Source organism: Gracilinanus agilis, chromosome 1, assembly GCF_016433145.1.
Source record: "Gracilinanus agilis isolate LMUSP501 chromosome 1, AgileGrace, whole genome shotgun sequence".
NCBI classification, from domain to species: Eukaryota; Metazoa; Chordata; class Mammalia; order Didelphimorphia; family Didelphidae; genus Gracilinanus; species Gracilinanus agilis.
In genome coordinates this window covers 32,155,546-32,173,279 of record NC_058130.1, presented here as the reverse complement: position 1 = coordinate 32,173,279, position 17,734 = coordinate 32,155,546, and the positions used below count along the sequence as shown (strand labels likewise).

Genomic DNA, 17,734 nt, shown 5'->3' with positions numbered 1-17,734 from the left:
GTAGTACATAGCACCTACCCCAAACTTGACCATGAATTAAGGCATACAGACTTCACAACCAAAAACAGAAAAGTGGAAAAAATAAATGTGTCCTTTTTAGATGAAATCACAATAAAAATTATAATCAAAAAGGTCCATGGAAAGTCAACTTAAAAATTAATTGGAAACTACATAATCTAATTTTTAAAAGTAGGTAGGTCAAAGAACAAATCATAGAAACAATCAATAACTTCATTAAAGAGACTGACAGTGAGGAGACAATATATCAAAATTAATGGGGAATATTCAAAGCAGTATTTAGAAAAATCTCTATCTCTAAACTCTTTCAGTAAAGTAGAAAAAAGTAGAACAATGAGTCAGGCATGCAACTAAAAATAACTTAAAAAAGAAAAAAATTAAAATCCTCAATTAAAGACAAATTTAGAAATCCTAAAAATCAAAGGAGAAATTAATAAAATTGAAAGTAAGAAAACCATTTAACTAATAAATAAGACAAGGAGTTGGTTTTATATGGAGAGGAAACAGATAGAAGAGAATTGGTTAATCTGATTTTTAAAAACAAAGAAGAAAATCAAGTTACCAATATCAAAAATGAAAAGGATGAATTAACCACCAATGAAGAGAAAATAATAGCAATCATTAGGAGCTATTTTGCCCAACTGTATGCCAATAAACCTGACAATTTAAGTGAAATTTTATGACACAAATATGGTGCTGATACCTAAACCAGATAGAGGAAAAACAGAGAAAGAAAATTATAGACAAATGTCCTTAATATAGATGCAAAAATTTTAAATAAAATACCAGCAAGGAGACTAGAGCAACATATCCCAAAATTCATTATAACAAGGTGGCATTTATGCCAGGAATTCAGGGCTGGTTTAATATTAGGAAAACTATCAGAATAATTGATCATATCAATAGAAAACCTACCAGAAATCACATGATTGTCTCAATACTTGTAGAAAAAAAAACCTGTACTATAATGTAGTAATCATCAAAACAATATGACACTGGCTAAGAAATAGAATGGTAGATATATGGAATCAATTAGATATACAATATACAAGAGTAAATGACCATAGCAATCTAGTGTTTAAAAACCCAAATATCCAAGTTTTGGGGATAAGAACTCAATATTTAACAAAAGTAGAGAAATCTGGAAAACAATATGGTAGGAACTAGGTATAGACTAATATCTCCCATTCTATACCAATATAAGGTTAAGGGTATATGATTAGACATAAAGAGTAATACAATAAGTAAATCACAGGAACCATGGAATATTTTACCTGTCAGATCTGTGTAAAGGGGGAAATTTCATGACTTAAGCAAAAGAGAATATTACAAGATATAAAATGAATGTTTTTATCATATTAAAAGATTATGTACAAATGAAACTAAGGTAATCAAGATTAGAAGTAGAACAACAAACTGGGGGGAAATTTTACAAAAACTTTCTCTAATAAAAGTCTTATTTCTGGGGGCAGCTGGGTAGCTCAGTGGATTGAGAGCCAAGCCTAGAGACAGGAGGTCCTAGGTTCAAATCCGGCCTCAGACACTTCCCAGCTGTGTGACCCTGGGCAAGTGACTTGACCCCAATTGCCTACCCTTACCACTCTTCCACCTATAAGTCAATACACAGAAAGTTAAGGGTTTAAAATTAAAAAAAAGTCTTATTTCTCAAGTACATAGAGAACTAAGATAAATTTATAAGAATATATGTCATTCCCCAGTTGACAAATGGTCAAAGGGTATGAACAAGCAGCTTACAGATGAAGTCAAACCTATCAATATTCTTGTGAAAAAATGTTCTAAATAGCTCTTGATTAGAGAAATGCAAATTAAAACGTCTCTGAGGTACTCCCTCACACCTGTCAGATTGGCCAATATGACAGTAAAGCAAAGTGATAAATGTTGGAGGGGATGTGGCAAAATTGAGACACATACATTGTTGGTGAAATTGCCAACCATTCTGGAGGACAATTTAGAACTATGCCCAAAGGACTATAAAATTGTGCATACTCTTGGATCTAGTTATACCACTACTATATCTATATCCCAAAGAGATTTTTCTTAAGAGGGGTAAGAACATACCTGTATAAAAATATTTATAGCAGTTCTTTTTATGGTGGCAAATGATTGGAAATTAAGCAGATATACATCAATTGGGAAATGGCTGAACAAATTGTGGCATATGGTGGTGATGGAATACTAATGTGCTTAAAGAAATGATGAGCAGTATGATTTTAGAAAAAGCTTACTTGACCATTGTAGTTCTTAGGTTGGCACTTAGCTCATTCTGCCTGCACACATTAAGGAGTTACCAGCCATTACCATTTCCCCCTTCTTATGTTGATCTGTACTTTTGTTTGTTTGTTTGTTTTCCTAACAGAACCTGTGTATCCTCCTAATCATTACTTGCTGAAATAGAAAATATTTCTTCTAACAGTACACTCTTTTCTCCTCTGTCGCATTCTTCCATCTTCCTTCTTCTCAAAGCAAGTCAGGCTTTCCCTTTGCTCTTTCACCCTGTTTCTTCTTCGTTTCCTCCTTCTCCTATATGGGAACAGATGCATAAAATTTCAATGAAACATCACACTACCTTCCATGTTTAAAAGGAAAGCATGCTTCTCCCTGATTACTTAGATGGAGAATAGATATCTTTGAACCTGATTTCCTACAGGCACTTTGGGCATAGAAGACAATTACTTGGCAATAGCATATAGAAAAGTTTAGGAACTATGCCCATCACTCAAAATCCTTCTTGCTTTCTAGAAGCCAGATTCCAAGTATTTGTTGTTCTTGTGATCACTTTTTTTAGAGGGCTTCCCTTCCTGATTGGCATTTTTAAAGCCTTACCTTCTCTATTAGAATGAATACTAAGTATTGGTTCCAAGGCAGAAGAGTCGTATAGGCTAGGCAGCTAAATTTAAGTGACTTGCCGAGGGTCGCAAAGCTAGGAAGCATCTGAGGCCATATTGGAACCTAGGACTTCCTTTTTGTAGGACTGGCTTTCTATCCACTGAACCACCTAACTGCACCCTCTACTTAGCATTTTATCATGTCTTTTGCACATTTAAGGTAAAATACAAATTCCCCTCCCTGTTATCATCTTAGTTCTCTTCCTGGATTCCTCCTCCTTTTATCGTCTTTTTCCTTTCCTCCTTTTTCATCCATTTGAGTCCTCATCAATCATTTTTAAATATTGTATTGAATTTTTATTTTTTCTCAATTATACTTCAGTACAGTTTTTAATAATTGTTTTTTTTCTGACATCTTGAAATCCATAGTCTCTTCCTCTCCTCCCACCTCCCAAGATGGCATGTGACATAATATAACTGGTACATATGTTTTCATACAAAACATATTTCTATGTTCATCATGTTGTAAAAGAAGATACATATCACTTACACTCAAAAAAAGTTCATGGAGGAAAAATAGTGAAGTGACGTGCTTCCATCTACATTTAGCCTCTATCAGTTCCCTCTGTGGTAATGTAGAGCCCCTAGGAATTGTCCTGGATCCTTGAATTGCTCATGATAGTTAAGTCATTCACAATTGATTATTGGTACCTTATTGCTCATCATTCTTCTTCTTCCTCCTTTTAGCCATGCCTCCCTTATCTACTCCTGCTGATGTTGATTTTTTAAACTCAAATATAAGATTTATATTTATGCCTATTAACTGTACCTTGTTAGTTTAAACCAAATGTTCTAGGCTGTAGATGATGTTTCTGGATCCTGACTTTATCATCCATCTGTTTCCTGTCTCTCCTGGCATTGTATCATCTGCAAATTTGATAAGTCTGCCACTTAGGCTTTATCCAAGCAATTGATAAGTACAGATCCCTGGAGTCCTTACTAGAAACTCCTTTCACATTGGCATCAACTTATTAATGACTTTTCTTTGGGTCTGGTATCCAATTTGATTCCATACACAATGTTTAAGCACCTGGTAGGTCCCAGGCATGGTGTTGGGTGTAAGTACTTTTTTTGGTCTTGTCACTCAGATATTAATGGCTCACAAAAAGACTATCCATATTTAGCCTTCTAATGTTATAGAGCACCCTTTGCTTTTTCTAACATAAAATGATGCTTCAGGTTTATTGGAACAGATGTATAAAACTTCACTGAAACATCACACCACCTTCATTGTACATTAACTTTGGTATTTATGGAAACAGTGGGCTTTGCTGTGAGCTAAATTGGTGGTATTTCTCTATAGTATCAGTATGTGGTGGCAGTTGGCAGTGTGGTATCCCAGGTTTAGGGTGTTTGCTTTGCTAATTGTTGGTTACTGGTACCAGTGTGTATAATGCATCAGCAATCTGCCATGGAAACAACCTATCTTTAAAGAGCAGCAGTTCATCTCTCTCTCTCTCTCTCTCTCTCTCTCTCTCTCTCTCTCTCTCTCTCTCTCTCTCTCTCTCTCTCTTTCACACACACACACACACACACACACACACACACACACACACACACACACACACCACTGCATTGCAACTCAAGACTGATACACGTCCTGCTTTTGGATTAATAAATGAGCTCTTCAGAGAGTTGCCAACTTTATGGATATTCTTAATATTAACTCTTCAGCTAATGATGATGGAATGGAAGTATACACATTCATCAAGATGACATAAGCTAGGGATGATTGGACAAAATAATGCTAAGAGAACAAGCCAATAAATATTCTTAATCTACACAAATGTAGCTCATGTTACAAATAAAATATAGATATTGCATTATGAACAATGAATGCTATCCTGCCTTCAAAGCAATTATCTGTTAAGCCTGGTTGACAGCTTTGTAACTAAAATGTTTCTCGATAGTCAATGGCAATAGCTCATTTCCAGGGAAGAGATGATGTTAAACTTACACATGTGATCTCTCTTCTATTTTTTCTTTCATTTAATTTTTTTGTTGACTTTATAAAAAAATTCAGGGTTATTTCCCAACATCACAGCTACCTACCCTTGGAGCCATTCCTCATTTGGAAAGGCTTCTTGTGCCAAAAGGTTAACAGCAGATCTTTTCTTTACCGAACTTTATGACTAAATCATTTAAGTAGCATATAACAATGCAGATGATGTAAGTGATGCAGCCAATTAGGCTCCTAGTGGGTATGCTGATGTCTGACGCATTTAGGGTTTAATTTTGAGAGTTTCTACAAAATCCTTTCATCTAAGCATAACTCTAGTGCTCTAAAAAGGAAAAAAAAGTCAACTATGTAAGAGCTTTATGGCCAGATGCAATTAAAGAGACACTAGACCAATTAAATGGAGCTTTAAACTGGGGTTCACAGATCAATTGGAGAGGTCTATGGATTTCAGTGGGGAAGGGGTCTATTATCTCAAATGGGAGAAACTGCATCTTTATTTTCACTAACCCCTAACAGATAGCATTTTCTCGAGTTATGAATGCAGGCAACAACATGCCAGAGGGATTCATGGCATATATAAAAAAAGGTTAGAAGCCCCTGGACTATATTATTATGTGAAATCATATTTAAAAATTGGCAAAAACCTTTAGCAGTTCATTATTTGACTTTCACAAATTACTAAACTAACATGTTAAATATTAATTATTTTTAATAATTAAATAAATAAAGTCATGCTGCACATGATAACATATTGAGTCCCCTTAAAATTCCCATTTATGTGTCTCATAGAGTTCTCAGGCATCTTACTTTGATGCCTTTTGAAGAGAATTATTTGGCAAAGTAATATTTCAGAGAGGAAACTCCTTCCGAGAGGAGGCAAGCATAGCTTCATCATCCATATGCCATATTGTTCTCATTTGTATTTTCACCACATGTATAAAAGCAGAGTCTGACTTGTGCAGGTGAGCCTATAGGCAGTGAGGAGGAATTGTCAGAAGACCGGATGCCTTTGGCTAGATTTGTCACCGAGGGGATGCTGCATCAGGAACGGGTCTGCACACGTTGGGAAGAATTCCTGTTAGTAGGGGATCTGTTACTTTCATTCATTTAGGTTTCAACACATTTTTAATAAGAGCCCATCGTGTTCCAGGACCTGTGCTAGGAATTCATAAACAAAAAGACTGTTTTCTGCCCTCGAGCTGCTCATACTAGGGAGGAGGAGACAACATGCAAATAGGCGAGTGAATAGAAAGCTTATGCCGATGGAAGCAAAGTAATTTCACAAGAGAAGGAGTGCTAATAACTGGGTATCAATTTCCTCATCTGTAAAAATGAGGAGGTTGAACTAGATGGCCTGTGAGCTTCCTTTCAAAGTCTGAGAGACTGGGGAAGGAGAGGAACTGTCTTGTCATGACAGAAATTCACATTTGTGCAGTCATTCAAGGCTTACTAAATGCTTTCCTTCACGACCGCAGCATGAGGTCAGCAATGAAAATACAATTATTTCCACTCAATGGTGAAGACACGGTGAGTCCGCAAGGTTATGAGCCATGCCCAGGATCAGAGATAGGACTCTTGGCTCCAAGATGAACACTCTAGCGACCACTCCAGCCCGTGTCAGTTAAAAAGGCAAAACTTCTCCACAGGACTTCTGCTCTGTTTTCTTGAATGCATTTATATATTTTAAATCTAAGGTATCAAACAAGTAGTTTACAGGTCACATGCAGCCACAACACTGCCGAGGGTGGCCCAAACTAGACTTAAATGTAACGGGAAAGTATTTGACAAAATAAATAAAAATACAATAAAATAGATATTATGACATTTATGTTTTAAATTTACATTTATAATATTACATTACAATAAATAATATTACGTTGGCTAAGGGAATATACATCCAACAAACTCAAATACTACTAGAATAGATTATCTTTGACTTCTGAAATTTTCCAAATAGTTTTTAAAAATCCAATTATTTGTTTCTATTTATCAACACAATGGGAGAGAGGTTCTAATTTCCTTCGAATGAGCCCGTTGTATCTTTCGTTCTTTGCAGGTATGTTGTTGGATCCTAGTCACTCTGACCTAGTTAACAAAATCTTGAAATGAATTTGAAAAAAATAATTCAGAAATGATAAATCAAGGCCAAGGGGAAAAAGCCAATCTAAGGAGTGCTAATGAATTTCGGCTGAATTCGAAGGCCCATTTTTGCCCCCCACTGAACTGATTTGTAGGCTTATTTGTAAAGATTACAACAAAGCCCCAGATTGAATTCTTCACCTGACTCAGTTCCTTATTGATGGAATCCTTTTAGACTCCCCTCTAATTTAGCAGAGTATTTTTATTAAAGCCAGCCATACAAACATCAATTATCCAAGCTGCATCTAATTTCCTTGAACATTTTTCCCCTCCTTTAGCTGCCAATGGATTAGAAGATCTGATTAGAATTCTGCAGGAAAACAAAACAACCAAAAAAATCTACACGCAAAAACAGATGCTTAAAAGAGAATGATGGTGTTAGGAATTAAAATAACTGCTTTGGTACCCAAAAAGGCCTCCTTCTTATCTTTACGAATATAAACATGTTCACTTAACTTTATCTGCCTAATGCCTTTTCCAATGGGGCTAAATTAATATCCTAAATTGGAATAGGCAGAGAAAAATTACTTGCACTTATCAATACTAACTGCATATGATATGGTATATTTTAAAGGACATACGTGTTTGCTATAGCCATTATTCTAGACAATAGCTGACTTATAGCCAGGGTCTGTCTTTCGATCTGTTCTCTTTCAGCTACCATTTGTGAATGAGAAGGGGCCATCTGAGTCCTTCACCTTTTATGAGCTTATTGTGGGGTGGGCTGAATTTTTTTCCTCAAATCATGATAATTAAGGAAGAATGGACTCATTTAAAAAGCCACCAAAACAGCACAGATTCCATCATTTTGCTGAGAAGACTTATGATGGCAATAAAAATGATGCAACAAAAAAGAAATCATTAAATTCTGGGATGTGCCATTAAAGATTCTAGCAAACCCAATGGAGAAAAATAGAAAAGGAAATGGAGTCTCAGGGCTCAGAAGTCTTTGTCATCAAAGTAATCAGATCAATGCTTTTAATGAGCTACCTAATATTACCTCTATTTCACTTAACAGAGTATATATAATTCCTTACACATTTGAGTTTGCATGAATATTAATTATTCTCCCTGTTTCCATTTTCCTAGTTCATGGACTATTACAATAGCTGACTAAGTGATCATCTTATTCCATTTCCCCCCATCTCTAGTGCATCCTTTATACAGTTGCCAAAATGAGATTCCTAAATCAGAGTTCTGAGATTATGAATTCCCTGCTCAAGAAACCCCCATGTCTCCCTACTACTTCTAAAGACAAAAATATCATCTCCTCTTATTGGCAGATTAAGCCCTCATTTCAGGCTTATTGCCCATTCTTCCTCTTCGTAAAATTTAAACCCCAGACAAATTGGCCCGCTTATTTTTCCTTGTACACAACAGTCCATGTATTGTCTTATTGTCTTTGCACCATCTGTTCACAGTGCCTCTTAGCTTAAGTCCCATCCCTACCATAAGAATTTTCCTAGTCTCCCAAGTGCGATATACTCTCCCCCAAATCACTTATTTCATATATACTTTGTATTTACATACATGTATACAATCTCTACCTCTCTCCCCTATAGAATATAAGCTTGTTAAAGGTAGGGACTGTTCAATTTTATTTCTTTGCATTTTGGGAACCACAAATAGGTTCTAACTTATGGTAGGTGCTGAATAAGGGCATATCGAGTACCTGACTACAAATGGAAAAGGACCAGGGCCAGTAAAGAGACTAATGTACTGGGTGATGTTGGCTAGGGCAAGAGTCATGAAAAGCAGCAATATATTTAGAGGCAATGTGGGATATCAGGCACAGTGCTGGACTTTGAGTCAGGGAGAGCTGAATTTGAAATCAGCTTCCAATATTTACCAGCTGAGCAAATAACTTTTCATGTTTCAGCCTCAGTTTCCTTAACTGTAAATGAAGTAATTTAATAATAATAATAATATTTACCACATAAGGTTATTGTGAGGATCAGATAAGATAATCTATGTAATGTATAGTGGCACAGTAGATAGCATGCCAGACAGTGAGTTGAAAAGATTGCTCTTCCTGGGCAACCCACTTAACTCCCTTTGCCTCAGTTCCTTCTCATGTAAAATGATCTGGAGAAGAAAATAGAGGGCCACTCCAGTATCTCTGCCAAAAAATACAAACAAACTCTAAATGGGGTCATGAAGAGCCACACATGACTGAAATGACTGAACCACACGACCTGTAATACATGTTGCAAACCTTGAAGTGTTATATACTCTGATTGCTATTTTTATTACTGTTGGGTAGTTAGTATATGCTTTTTAAAAATGACACATCTTCTTATTCAGAACTGTAACTGAACGATGGAAGGAGGGGAATGTATAAGTTCTAGATAATTTTTATTGTTGTTGTTCATTTAACATTTAAAAATTTAATACTTAATCAATAAAATTAAATAAAAGCCATCAGTATAGTTACAATTAATATCATAAATCTAGAGCTGGAAAGGATCATAGAAATCAGTTAACCTAAGGTCTTCATTTTCCAAATGAAGAAACTGAGGACTAATGGGGTTAAGTGATTTACACATGATCATACAGATAATAAGAAACAGAGCCAAGATTTGAACTCAAGTTTTTTTAATTCTTAGTTCAATTGCTAATTTAAAAAAAAATACATTATTACTTGATTAAAATCATTGGGCAGAAAATAACCTAGTTTTTAAAAATCTATATTTATTTGTGAGACGAGTCCGTCACAGTCTTAAGACCACCTGGAAGTCCCTTGAGGATTATTTGTGCTTCAGATCATGTTCTGTTTGGGGTAAGGAGCCCCAGAGCCCCAGACCTCCTCCTATCACCCCTAGATGTGTGAGCTTTACTTTTCTGAAAGTGTAAGTAGCAATACTTGTGAATCTCACTGGGGACTTTGAGAGGAAAGAAGAGGAAGGCTGCTGCTCTTAAAGCACTAAGAAATCTCTCGGGAGATTCTCTAGAAACTGAAATTGAGCACAGTCCTTTTCTATATTTTGTTTGCCAGGAAGAAAAAACTGCATTGAGAATTGTTATTAGTGTTTGTAATAATGAATGAACATAACCCACATTGAAAACTTGATGTGTTTTATAAATGCTAAATAATAATAATAATGTCATGAGACCTTCCTTTTTAAACTGTCTTAATTTCATTCTCAGTTTGAGATTGCAGATTACAGTAGTTAATTATAGAAACTGGCCCAGAGTGAAACCTTAAATCAGATTTCCATTAAAGTGCATGACTGCGGCAAATTGCTTTATGGTGGTGGGAAGGAATGCAATAATATTGAGTATGGTTGGTTACCACTCCCACCTCCCAATTTTCCTTCTGGTGTTCTGTAGTACTGACCCTTCTGTACTGTAGAATTATCCCCTGTATTTCTTAATTCCTGCTCAGCCCTGCCTACATTGCCAACAAAATTAGTTCGACTACTCAGACTTCTCTAGTCACTCTGTTTAATAAACTGAACTTTCATTCTAAGTTCACATATACACTGTCCTCTTTTTTCAACCTACAACTCAAGAGGGTTGGTACCTCATGGCCATGTGCCATATTCAGATGATAACTATGAGGTTTTCCCAACTAGCTCTGGGGCAGATTCCAAAAACTAGCCTCAATTTTCTTCTAGTGCCTCGTTTCCCATCTGTCTTTACTTTTATAGAATCTCAGTTAGAAGGCATCTCGGAGTCATCTAGTACAACCTGTCCCCAACTGAATCCAAATCCAAAAATTGTCATTACTATCTTTTGTTTTTGCATCACCTTCATTTCCAAATATATCCCAACCACCTGTCCTAGCCATAGTGCCACCCCTTAGAACAAAAAAGAGAAGAAGAAAGAAATTAGCAAAAACTAGTCAGTCATGTCAACTGAGTCTGCCATGCATATGGCCTCCCCACCTCTGCAAAGAAGGAAGGGAAATCATTTCTTAATTCTTCACAACCGGTTTTAGTCATTTTATTTATACAACATTCAATTTCTGGTTTTTTGATCATCTTTCCATTTCCATTGTCATAAACATTAATAACATTTTTTTCTGATTCTCCTTACTTCACTTTGCATCAGTTCATATTAGTATTCCCATGTCTCTTTATATTTTTGACATTATTATTTACATTACCAACATATTCCATCATGTCCACTGAACTTTCCTTTATAAAGAAAAACAATTAAGTAAAACTAACAAAACCATATTATTAGATAGTAATGCAACATGCTGCACCCTCAGTCCATTCCTTTGGGTCAAAAGGATGGGCAAGGGACAAACAACAGAAAAGAAGAAGAATATATATGTTAGAATAATAACACGCATTTATTTAATCCTGCTTCTGTCTCCTGTAACTGAGCAAATTGCTTAGTCTCCCTAATTCTCAGTCACCTTATCTATAAAGTGAGAGTTTTGGACTACATGGCCCTCGAACTTCCTTCTGGATCTGAAATTTCCTATTCTTAAGCTTTGAGTAACAAATTTCTCTCACATGTGTCAAATACCAAAGGAGGAGAAAAAATATTCCACATGGAGATTCAATAATTCTAAAACTTACAAGCACAGGCATGAACGTGATAAGCAACTCGATATTTAGCAAGTTCTCAATATATAGTAAGCACTTAATAATTGCATTTTCATTCAATCAATTATATTTCATTCATTTATTTATTCATTTCATTTATTTTCATTCATTCATTTATTCATGGAAACCTACTTAGCTTTAGGAATTAAAGGCAATTCCCTGACACACATAGACAGTGAATTTGGGCACTGGTGGATTCTACAGAACAAAACTATACTTCAAAGATCCAGTTATACTTGCTATCATCAGAAATAGGAGAAAGTGTCCTCTTATTCCTGTTACAGTGAAAGGCAGAATGGGAGGCTGGTTCTCTTTTGGCTCTTCAAGAGTTTCCATATCACTTCCTTTATTGGGCTCAGCTTTATAGGATCCTAAAAGGCTAACTCTTGTAGATGCTGGTGTTCTGACTCCTAAAATACCATATGGCTTGGGAAAGCCACCCAAACAAGTGATCCCTCTGCCTCAGAAATGAGGAAGTACTGAACCCTGTTTTTGAGCACTATCAAGTTGTTATTGTTTCTCAAGTGTAAAGACTGATACATTGTCTGGTACGATTTATAAATTTTTTTAATAGATTGGTTTAGTGGATCTAGGAGATACCACCATCAGTTGAACTGGATCAATGATATAGTAGAAATCATGCAGGACTTAGAGCCAGGAATTTAGGTCCTGCTTCCAAATATATACTCGTTGAGTGACCTTGGCCAAGTCACTTAGACTTTGGGAGTATTCATACTTCAACTACCCTCTCTCAAGTATTGTTTCTGCTAAGTGTACAAAATCTTTCTAATCTAGTGTGGTTTTTAAAATTAATATACAAGAACTAAGTATTATATTTTTAAAGTTTATTAATAATAACTAAAGTAAAAAGCTATCTAAACCACCCAGCCCATTCACGAAAGAAGAGAACGAGAGTGAGGAGCTACAGAACTTATAAAACAATAATATGACCATGCAGACGTGGAGGCACAGGAGAGATTAAAGGGAATTTTGGGAAATACTAAGGGACTTCTGTGGCATTAAGTCCAAAGGTTCAAAATCTCCTTTTATGCACCAGCTTGGAATAATCCGCCTCACCCTGCACAGCCAATCAGTTGTCAGATTTCATGACTTAAATCTCCACAATGACTCTCACAGTCTCTCCCCTTCTTTCTACTCACACTGTCACAACCATGGCCCTCATTACCTCTCAACATTCAAAAAAATGAAAATTTTTTTTCATTCAATAATGTTTTGTTTTTCCACTTACATATAAAAACAATTGTTGGTATTTATTTTATTTTCTTTTTCTCTTTTAAACTCTTACGTTCCAGCTTAGAATCAATACTGTTTATAGGTTCAGTGGCATAAGAGCAACAAAGGCTACACAATAGGGATTAAGTGACTTGCCCAGGATCACAAAACTAGGACATGTATGACAACAGATTTGAATGTTCATTTTTTTTAAACCCTCACCTTCCACCTTAGAATCAATACTATGTATTGGTTCCAAGGCAGAATAGTGGTAAAGGCTAGGCAATGGGGGTTAAGTGACTTAAGCAGGGTCACACAGCTGAGGAAAATTTGAACCTAGGACCTCCCATCTCTAGGCCTGCTTCTTAATCCAATGAGCTACCCAGCTGCCCCCTGAATGGTATTCATTTTCTAATATTTTGTGTCCCACATTCTCTCTCTCCCTCCATCCTCTAAAATGGAGCTCAGTGGAGCAAAAACAAAACAAAGCAAAACGGAACCTGTGTTAAGCATCTACTTTATTTAAGGCTTTTCTCTAAGCACTGGCAATACCAAAAAAAAAAAAAGGGAATGATCCCTCATCTCAAGAAGCTTACATCCTAAGAGCAGTAATATGTCTAGCATGTACTTTATAGTGTTACCAGGAAGACCACATGGCATAATTTTAAAAATGTACTTTATAAGCCTTAAAGTGCTAAATAAATGTCAGCCGGTGATAGTGTTATTAAATATCTTTTTTTAAAATGTGCTTGAGTTTGACCTGAAGGTTTGTAGCATTTAGCAACAGTCATTAGAGAGAGAAAGAATGAACTTCTGTTAACTAAGGGCATCCGTGGCAATGGAGACATGGTAATGGGAACCTTCATTTTCTGAGCTCTTCTCAACCTCTAATTGAATTGGAAAATAATACTCATTGCCCATTACTCTTATGAAATACCATTATGTGCAACTTCTCATCCAAATTCATTTTTCTTTTGTTATTCGAATTTAACCTGTAAATAGGTTAGCAGCCCTTTAGAACACAAACATCTTCCATTGATCTTAAAGGTATTTTGTACAGTTCGCTTGCTCTATTAGAGTAATGAGGCTCGATGACAGTAAGCTTTGTATCTGTGGATGCCTTGCAATTAATGTAATATAATTTAATTGTAACTTAGATATAAGCTTTTCAATTCCTAGCCCTTGATGAATAGCCTTTTTTTTCCTGTGGGTTTTATCAATTAATCTGTATAATGAATTCTCTTCATTACCTAGTTCTTCATGTTAATTATAAAGGATTTTCTTATATCTATTCATCAAGTCAGAACAAGTACACATTTAGGCCCACACGCCTTGGAATATGGAATGTGTACAAATAGGTGAAGGCTGAGGGAGGAATTTACATTTCTAAAAAATTCTAATCAATTGATATGGTCGTGGCATTCTCACAGTGAATATCAATCTGTACCTCTTTCTTGAGAGGTCATCTCATTGTAGATGTTGTTAGCCTAATACACTTAACATGCTTCTACCTGGTCATAAAACAAATGCAATCTATCAGAGAAGCATCTTTGTGTCTGTGGGGGGGAGTTGACTTTAGAGAATAAATCCCATCAAATCAACAAATGTTGATTAAGCCCTTTTGACAGACACGATACTCAGGTGGCTGCAGAGTATGAGACAGTTTCTTCCTTTAAGGAATTTGCGGTTTGGTTAAAGACCCCAGATATCATCACATGAAACGTTAAGGACCAGTATGCAGTTTGGATGATTGGCATAAAGGAATTTTACCCGAGAGGGCTGAAAGAACTAGCAGATGTGAGTGATCACTAAGTTACCGACTGTGATCTTTGAAAGTCTGTGGAAAACCAGAGAAGTGGCATATTGGAAAAGGGCATATCTCTCAATCTTGCAAAATAGGGATGAGAGCTGGGCCTGTAAAGGAATGAGGGCAATGAGCAATTCCTGGCAATGTTCTGGAGCACAGGTGACAAAAATATGGTAGGTCACATGCTCAAAGCATTCCGGAATGTGGCCAAAATGAGATTAGGATGTAATTGGGAAGTATCTAACAAAATACATAAAAATACAATAAAATATAGATAATATTGCATTTTAAAGCAAAGCACTTAACCCTATTTGCTTTGGTTTCATCTTGTAAAAAATGAACTGGAGAAGGAAATGAGAAACTGCTGGAGTATCTTTGCAAAGAAAACCCAAAATCGAGTCATGACTGAAAAACAACTGAATATCAGCTAGAAAAAGACCTGAGAATATTTTACCTGGAAAAGAAAAGACTTGAGAAAGACATCATAACTCTCTTTAAGAATTTGCAAGCTGATATACAAAACTGGGATTACATTTGATCTGCTTGGCCTCAAGGTGCAAAACTATAAGCAGTGAGTGGCCACTGCCAAAAGACATAGAATTCCTTAATTTAAAGCCTCAGTTCTTAGCAAATAGAATTGTCCAAATGTGCTATGGCCCATTTCCAGAGATAGTGAATTAACTCTCCTGGGATTTCTTCTTTTCGAAGAAGCTAGATTTCTACTCTTTGGAGATGTTATAAAGGGGATTACTACATAGAGATGGGTTAGACTAAATTGTCTGTGAGATCCTTTTCTACTCTGAACTACTGTGATTAACAATTCAAGACAAAAATAGAAGAGATGTCAAAGGAAGTGGATAATTAACTTATAAATAACTGGTAAAGACAGTAAGTGCTATAGGAAGAGAAAGGCATCACTTTAGGCAAGAGTAATATGTACTTTTGTATTAATATATGAAAGAGAGTCAATTGCTAAGGTGAATATTTCATAGAGATTGCCCATAATGCATATTACTATGTATATTGCTTACTAGGACTATTTCTATGATGTAGTACTTATTCAGATGGTAAAAATTTAACAACATTCTTATTTGGAATAAAAATAATACTATCATATATATGTAATACTATTATTTTATAATGGTATATATTGCACAATGGTATATATTTATATTTTATAAGTGTATATGTTTAATCATGAAAGGATTCTCAGGTGAACTTATGTATGCACACATGCATTTGTATATATAATATATATGTATATTTACATACACAAATATGTATATATGCATATGCTATTACTAGGACAAAATTATATAGAGTATCTTGTTCAGTGTCATTTTTCATGAATACCTTTTTTAAAAACTTTATTTAGAATATTTTTCCATGGTTACATGATTCATGTTCCCACCACCAGCACCACTGCTTTCTCCTCTCCCATTCCAAAGCCAACAAGCAGTTCCACTGGGTTATCCATGTATTTGTTCAAAACCCATTCCCATGTTATTCATATTTGCAGTAGAGTGACCTTTTCACACCAAAACCCTAATCACATGCCCATTGAACCACGTGATCAATCCTACGTTTTTCTTCTGCATTTCTGCTCCCACGGTTCTTTCTCTGGTTGTGGAGGTCATCTTTCTCATAAGTTCCTCTGGATTGTCCTGGGTCCTTGCATTGCTACTGGTAGAAACATCTATTACATTTGATTGTGCCACAGTGAATCAGTGTCTGTGTACAATGTTCTCCTGGGCATGAATATCTTTTGATGGGGACAATAGCATCATTTCCCATTCCTTTCAATTAGTTAACACCCTTTTTATTCCTCTTTAGGTTGAAGCGATCCTGGTCAATATTTTTGGTGGAATTGTAAACTGTGCTATCATTGCCAACGGTATTACCCGGGCGTGCCGAGAGCTTGAACTAAAGGTACCCCTAGTGGTACGACTTGAAGGTAAGATATAAACCTTTTGAAATTGATATTACCTCCAGCATAATTCCCTAATAAATTAACCTATTTATTAAAGTTAAAAATAAAATCAGAATTCAGTATGGGCTAAAAAAATGACTTAAATATTGAGTTTCATCATAACCACATCTACAACATGGTTACCAATCTTATATACTTGTCCTCTTCCTCCTCCTGTCTCCAGCACCTTCCAGACTCAACACAGCACAACCCTAAAGTGTGAAAATTGCCAACCTACCATCATGAAACTATTATGTTTTCAAAACTGCCAGAGAATAGACTGAATCCATATTTTTAACAGAGATCTTGGTTTCTTTAGGTTTAAAAAATATCTGCTTCCCTCTGATATCCTCAGAGAAATACTTTGAGTAAACAAACACCCTACTGTCAAAGTAGCAAAAGGGTCAAATTCATCTAGAAGAGATACTTAGACACCCTTGTGGGTTAGATAAACCTACTTTGTGGAGGATATCCACTCCTGCTAATGAAAACTTCCTTTGGCCATATTCTGGACATATGAGTTACTTGGCTAATCTCCTCCCTGGCCTGGACATGGTGACTTGTCAAATTGGAAGGAAGGCGAGTGAAGAATTCCCTCTTTTAAAACTCTATGAAAAAATTTTCGAAATGCTTTATTGTATTAGTAGTATTTGGTATGTTCTTTTAATTATGGTTATTATTCCAACTGGATCTTTATGGTTTGTTTGTTTTGACAACTTCTGTGTTCACGTAGTTGCTGAAGCATGTGAAGCATGTATCCCTAGGCCAAGATGATCTCATTTAACATTTCCTACTTTGCTGCTCTCACCATGTCAGCTAGCTCCAGGGAGGGGAATAGAGTCTGTCATAATATTGAGAAACTTTCCAACTCTGAATGTATTATACAGTTTTGTTCATCCTTATTCAGCTCATGTGGTCCCATGAAGCCCTTCCTGACAAATATCTAACCCAAACCAAGGAAGAGTGAATCTCTCCCCCTTCCAATTTCTCAAAGTTCTTTGCTTATTTTATCTCCCTTGTATCATGGCTATTTATGTCTCCCAAAAGCATTTATTAAAAACTTACTGTATGTACATCTATACATACATACATACATGCATATATATGCATAATAGTATATATGCCTAGTGCTATTATTTCACA

At 35.8% G+C, this 17,734-nt stretch overlaps 1 protein-coding gene across 1 annotated transcript in view; it reads left to right on the top strand.

Moving 5' to 3' along the window:
* The window catches only part of SUCLG2 (succinate-CoA ligase GDP-forming subunit beta), a 359,237-nt gene that overhangs the window by 320,319 nt on the left and 21,184 nt on the right, over positions 1-17,734 (top strand). Inside the window, exon 10 of the mRNA XM_044675780.1 lies at positions 16,456-16,576. Within this exon, the coding sequence (XP_044531715.1) occupies positions 16,456-16,576 (121 nt within the window). The remainder of the gene's footprint in view (positions 1-16,455; positions 16,577-17,734) is intronic.